The following is a 7,104-nucleotide window of genomic DNA, read 5'->3' as shown; positions in this document are numbered from 1 at the left end:
TTTTTTATCAAATCCCAGAATTTGTGAAAAAAATTGGATGTAAAGCCATCCGGACCTGGCGCTTTCCCCTCCTTCATTTGTTGCACGGCCTCTTCAACTTCCTGCATACTGATAGGTTTGATAAGCAAACTGTTGTGCTCCTCCGTTATGACCTTGGGTATGTTCTGTAAAAGTTGATTGATAGCTGGCATTCTGTTGAAGTCAGGCTCCTGGTGGGCTTTTTTGAAGTAATTAATAAATTCCCCCTCAATGCCATCATGGGTTTCAATCTTCTCCCCCTGCTCATTTTTAATGTGAGTGATGTGGTTTATCATTCTCCGCTGTACAGTGGTTTTATGAAAAAAATTTGTGTTTTTTTCTCCACTTTTTAGCCATCTAATTCTGGATTTCTTCCTCCATAAAGTTTCTTCCTGCTTGTCTCTTTCTAAAATTTTGGATTCTATGGCTTGTTCCTATTTGGTGAGATCCTCTGTTTGCCCCTCATTGATAATGGATTGCTGGATTTTCTTCATTTCTGCATTGAGCATGGCCTGGGCGGCAAAGATGTTACCAAATGTTTTGTGGTTCCATTGTTTGATGGCCCTTTTTAGATGCTTGAGTTTTTGCTGGAACATGGACATTCTTGTACCTTCGGTCGGATTGAAGTTGAGCCAGTTTGATCTGACTAGCTCTTCAAATTCTGGATGGGAGAACCAAAATTCTTCAAAACGAAAAGGGCGTCTGAGATTGTTACCTGGCCTGTTCCATTGGAGCTCGAGTGGCCAATGATCCGATCCGGAGAAAGGGAGAATGGAAGCTGTGAATTCCCCCCCGATGTGTGTTGCATTATCTGAGATTAGGAATCTGTCAAGACGCGATGCAATTTGTTGTGCTCCTACTCTATTATTTGTCCATGTGAAGATACCGTTGTTTGTAGGAATATCTATCAACCAGTTGTTGTTGATGAAGTTCTTTAGAAGGTTGTCATCACTGTTTGTGTTACTTCTGCCCCCTTTTTTTTCCTCCATGCTGGCGATCATGTTGTAATCGCCTCCAGATATCCATAGAGGGAACGGTCTATCTTTGTTGAGATCTGACAGTGTATTCAGGATGTGGTTTTTTTTAGCGGTATCTTGAGGGAAATAAACATTAGTTATCAGTCCATGGGTGTTCGTACCTGAGAGATGGAATGTGGCTTGGATGAAACTTTTGTTAGCTTGAATGTTGTTGAGATGGATGATCCGGGCATCCCAAAGAATTGCTAGGCCTCTCGAGGCTCCTTGAGCATCAATAGCTGTGACTAGCCCTCCTGGCCAAGCCTTCGCTGTTATTCTTTCCAAAATTGTAGAGCTACACTTCGTCTCCTGCAAAAAGAGAATACTAGGTTTTTCTTGCATCAGCATATTTTTTAATATTTTGCCTTTCCTTGGGCTGTTGAGCGCTCTGATATTCCATGATATTAACTTCATTGAGAAGGGTGGGGGTTTGCGTTGAAGTACTTGGTCAGTTTGGCATACCTCCCTGACTCCACCAGTATTTCTCCTATCTTGGTGGTTCTTTCTAGGGTTGTTTTCCTTCCCCTCTTCTTGCTATCCTTGGTGATAAATTTTCCATCCCATGGTCTGCCTATCTGGACTCCTAGAGAGTATTTCTAAAAAATGTGTTATATTTAGGTGAAACCTATGGGCCAAATACCATGGGCTAGATATTAATACCATGCAAAAAAGCATTATTAACCCTAATATTAGTATTAATAAAAATAAAAATGACACATGGTATTCATGTGGAATGTAGCCTATTTAAAGGGGGGAATTAAACCAGCATAGATCCATCTTTACTCTGGATCTACTAAGCCCCGAGAGGGATCAAATATTGTGATATTCAAACTAGGATAAAGTGAAAAAATATTTGATTCCTCTCAGGGCTTGGTGGATCAAGAGTAAAAATGAATGTTTTAATTTAATGTATGTTAAACACTTTAACTCGGTTAAAATAAAAAATAAAATAAAAGTCAATTATTAATTTTATTAATTTTTATAAATTACTAATAGTAATTTTTAAGCTACAGGTTTATGATAACACCATGGTATTGACCCATGGTAATACCATGGTATTCATGTGAGCATAGACTATTTAAAGGGGAAATTCTATCATAGATCCATCTTAATTCTGGGTCTACCAAGTGCTCAGAGGGATAAATAGATTTCATCCTCTAGGAGTGGTAGATGTGGAGTTAAGATGGATATAGGTTGGTTTTTATGATAATGAAGATATTAAATAGACTTAGGAAATTATATTGTAAAAACATCTTAAGGTGAATGGTTAAAGCTACATTTAGTCACTTCACAAAATTCAGTAGAAAATACCAATATCTCCATTAATACTGGTTTTTCTGATTTAACAAAAAAAATTCAAAACAGTGAAACCTTATCACTCTTTCCGCATCACCCTCTGAGAAGATTTCCCACCATTTTTCAAACATTCTCAATATGATATCTTCATGAAAAAGTTTAGGTACTGATGTTGGATTAGTTGTTTGAAAAATAAGTTGGTTTGTACAACCTTTCATCTTTTGTGCTATTGTTAGTTTGTCCTAATGATCTGTAGGGGTTAGAGACATTACACCATATTTTCCTAAAAGGTGGAGATTGTTCACCAAAAAGGAAATTAATCTACATGTTACAATGCTGTTGAAAAATGCGAGATATATGAGGGTAGTGAATTATGGTAATACGATATTTAGATTGGGAGAGACGTAATTAAATTTTATTATCTAATTGAATATTTCCAATTAAAATAATAATAAATCTACATTTATATATTCATATATTGATTGGAAGGCTTCTCACAATGGTCACTTCTTTCAATTAGATCCCCCTCAAGCTTTTTGGATACCTAATACTTTCTTTTATAATATAGTTGGGACTTGCTACTTGCTGGCGTGTTGGGGTAAAAAAAATTGATCTGTTTTTTTTTTTTATCTTGCAGTTGGAGTCTATGGAATAAGAAAGAAATTTGATAACTTGAAAAAATGGTATCCTAACAAAAGTTGTAGAGAAAAGATTAATCTCTCCTACCTGGACAAAACTCGTGGTCAATATCAACACCTACAAGAACTTTTTTGTGGAATATTATAAAAACTAATAAAAAGATATGAAAGAGTGTATTGTAAGAACCTTGACAAACACGGCCACTAAAACTTGGAACATTGTTTGTAGGAAGAGAAAATTATGTTTCTTTTTTACAAACATGTATGTTAGTATATTACAATTTAATGAATATGTTTTCTTATTATCATATATGGTTTCACACTTTAACAAAACATCTGCCAAGACTTCGCAATGTTTTATTATTTAGTAAAAGATTTGCCAAGATCTTACAGGATTTTATAATTCAGTGAAAGATTCTCCATCACTGTACAAGATAATATAATCCGGTGAGAGATTCGCCAAAAAAATTATATATACATATTATATTATTGATAAAATCACCTCCAATTTTTCCTATGTATCATGGGGATTAGTCCATTTATTATACATATAAATTTAGGGTGGTTCTTAAAATTTTCCCTGATAATTGTTTTGAGAAAAATAGCATGGGCCTGTGCATGAAAGATATTGCTCAGAGGAGAGTGATTGCAGTGGTTTTGTTTGCAGAATATGTATATATGCCAAAAATGTGCGAGGAAGAGTATGAAGAGAATGCACATTTCTTGGTGTAAATCGATGTGTGAAGAGAAAAAACTAATGTGGGATCAAGTACACATGGAGCATGGAATAATAGTTGTAGATTGTTATCTTTAGTAATTATTCCAGTGGATAAAATTTGTATTATGGAGCGTAGAGGATGACCAAGATAGTGCACACAATCAAAATAGGGATCATGTCATCGGATGAAATTTGAATCTAAAAATATACCTACAATAGATGCATTTCTCAACCTTCATATGTCTAAGTTTAGAGACTGGTGCTATGTTTTTGCATTATACTCATATTTCTAAAAATGTTTGTGTTTGCAGAGGTTATTTTAGAGAATTTATTGCACTTATGCGCATGGCCAAGTGCCTAGTTGTATTATGTATTGATATTTTGCTATATAGTGGGAGTTTGATGTGTGGGATGAGTCTTGAAATGAATCATTGATGTAATGTGTCCATAAAGTCATGTGCTTTGATTGTAAATATTTTAATCTTGGCCATTGAGCCATGATTGACATAAGTTGTAAAGAGGGTCATGAAAATTCGTACAACTATGTAAACTCTCATACTTATCATGATGGGATGTCCTAGAGGTTTACATGTTTTAAAAGAGAGTCTTGGTGCCTAGATGGAGAGTCTGTTCATGAGAGTTATTTTCGGTTCATGATGTCTTTTTCTCAACTATGTACTTTCATAATTGCCATGTATTGTACTTATGAAGCCCTATAATCATGTATTTCATGAAAGAGTCAGCTTTATGATCTATAAGGTGTCAATTATAGTAAGAATGTATTCATTACAGATTTATGATGATGATGCTCAGAGGGAGAATGTATAGCATGTGCTTTCTGATCAGATGGATGCTATGTTGCTACATGAGGAGATATGCTTGATGGATATGATTGTTGCTTATGATGTGTTCTTGTTGATGGTTATGTTGTTGTTTAGGAGGATGTTGCTGCTACCCACACTATGCATATGGTTTATTGCTACTGCTTGAGATGGATTGACATCATTGTTCAAATAGATGGATCTATTGCTTTATTTTGTTGCTAGTATACATCTATTTTTCTGATATTGCCATGATATGGAGATTTTGTTGTTACCACTTTAGGATAGAGTGATTTATGGTCATTGTTTCTTGTTGAGACCCATCTAATGTTCAAGAGGAGCTATTGTGATTGTTTAGTAGATTATTTGATGAGTTTTTCCCTTTTCCATTGATGTCAAAGGGGGAGACAATTAGGATTTCAGTTCCTTAGTGGTTGTTTGGATGATTTAGATGGGGTTTCCATCAATGCGGAAGGGCGAGATTGTCGTCATTTATGATGCATGTGTTAGTTTCAGTGTTTGATGGTTGGCATTGATGTCAAATTGGGCATGTGTTTTTATATGATTGTGTTTTTGGTGGCTTCTTACAGATGGATTTGTTGGTTTGTGCCACTGGTTGCAAATATTTTATTGTTGCAGGTTGTTTGGATTGGCTTATGTATATGTTATGTATGGTTGATGAGTTTATGCATATGGATGATAACAATTGTGTAGGTGGTTGGAGAGTTATGGAGCAGGTTGGAAGAGGTATGGGGTGAGATGTTTTTTTATTTTTCTCTATACTTTGCCACATCTGCATAGAGCTAGTTTCATGCATGTGGTTGTAAGTCTTTAACTACATCGATGCAGTCTTGTGGGTGAAGTTGCAGCCAAGTTTTTCATGTGTTGAGGGTGCGATTATAGGACTAGTCATGAGTACTAGTATTTTCCCTTGGTATTGGTTCAAGGTTGATTGTTATATGTTTGTGTGTGTGGTCTAGGTCGGCACTTGGTATTGGCATTATAGGTATTGGTATTACCGTGGTATCTTCCTATGGTATTGGCTTAGATATTATAGTGGTACAAGGGTCCTTGGTATTGGCATAACATGGTATTTAACTATTGTATTGACTTGGAGATTACCATGGTACGTGTGTCCATGGTATTGGGATAACCATGGTAATTTTCTGGTGGTATTCGCTTGGAGAATTATTGAGGATTGTTAGGTCCCTATACTACTAGTGTAACCCCTTATTTTTATTAGTACAACCCCCTTATTATATTTTTGTGCCCACGTAGTCCCCATATTATTATTATTGTGCCCCATAGAAGCCCACTATTGTTATTATTGTGCCCTTACATTATTATTTTTATGTCGGCTCTGATTATATTATGACCCCTTAGACTCCTATATAGAGAAAGGAGGTCTTGTCATTTGTATCATCCAAGAATTGTTCATTTGTGTAATTTAAAGGAGGTTTCCCACTCAAAGAGGCTTATTTTTAAGGTGTTCATCTATCTTTCCTATCCTTTTTGTGAGCTGGTTTTATAACATTTGGTATTAGAGCTTTGTTTTCTAGGGTTTCGCTGCTCCAAATATGTCATCTTGGAATTTTCACTATAATGTTCTCTCTACAAAGTTTCGTAAGCTAAAACAAAAACCCATTTGAGATGAACTCTGTCTGCACCTTGGGTCCAAATTTTAGATCTTGTTTTGCTATATTTTCGGAGATATGATCTGAGGAAGTTAGGGTTTTTGCAGACTCTAGAATTACATTCCAAACTGGTGACCTGGGTAAAATCGTCATAAATTTTGTTCTAAGCATTAGATTGAAATTTCATAAGACATTTCTTAAGGAGGACAGCCTGTAGTTTTCTATATATTCGTTTTAGGTACTAAGGTCGAAATAGTGACATGTGGAACTTTGTACAAGTTCGCTCTACTGGACTAGTCTATAATCAGGTCACTGTGGGAGATTTAACATAACTCTTCCTTGGAGAGTCAAATCTTGATCCGACTTGAGTAGTTAGAAGGACTCAGAGGGCTAGTATAGGCCAAAATTTTAGAACTTAATGATCTAAAATTACAGAGTTACGGTCATTTCAAGATCGAGCTCCTAAAATCAAGAAAAAATGAGATGAGGAAGTTTGATGGCAAGGATCCGGTAAATTGGATACTACAAATGGAGAAATATTTTGATCTACATGGTGTACCACAGTTACAAAAGGTACGTATTGCATCTAATTATTTAGAACTGAATCAATTTTTATGGTATAAAGGGCCATGGAAAGTTTTAGGGGGGAATTTTCACCCTTGGATGAAATTAAGAGGTTTTATATTTTTATTGGGCAAATATTTTGTATCGTAGTACATTGTTACAAATCGCCTCAAAATTATTTTATAAAAAAATTAGGTATGTAAGTTAGCCCACCTTATTTTAAGGGAGAGAGTAAAAAAAGTAAATTTATCCCTTGAAATTAGGAGTTACAACCTTCCATTCACCCTAATTTTCAAGAATAGGTATTTATGATAGTTATTTCACCCTCCACATTCGGTGTAAAAAAGGTTTTTTTCTTTCATTTTCCCGTATTTCATGATATTGGGGTTAATTTCGAGA

General features: G+C 35.4%; 1 protein-coding gene across 1 annotated transcript; it reads right to left on the bottom strand.

Moving 5' to 3' along the window:
* Positions 1-452: 452 nt before the first annotated feature.
* Positions 453-1,007, bottom strand: LOC149188561 (uncharacterized). The gene has a single exon (XM_089409992.1). It carries the CDS (start codon positions 1,005-1,007, stop codon positions 453-455), a length of 555 nt encoding a protein of 184 aa, XP_089266118.1.
* Between the last annotated feature and the right edge of the window lie 6,097 nt (positions 1,008-7,104).

This window comes from Pinus tabuliformis, chromosome 3_1, assembly GCF_031772625.1.
Source record: "Pinus tabuliformis cultivar Carrire ecotype Pingquan chromosome 3_1, CPIR1, whole genome shotgun sequence".
Taxonomy (NCBI): Eukaryota; Viridiplantae; Streptophyta; class Pinopsida; order Pinales; family Pinaceae; genus Pinus; species Pinus tabuliformis.
The sequence above is the reverse complement of the archived record's forward strand: the minus strand, read 5'-3'. Positions and strand labels throughout refer to the sequence as shown.

What these genes read in the sequence shown, in the direction of transcription:
- LOC149188561 (XM_089409992.1), bottom strand. Translation starts at nt 1,007, where the DNA reads ATGGAGGAAAAAAAAGGGGGCAGAAGTAACACAAACAGTGATGACAAC.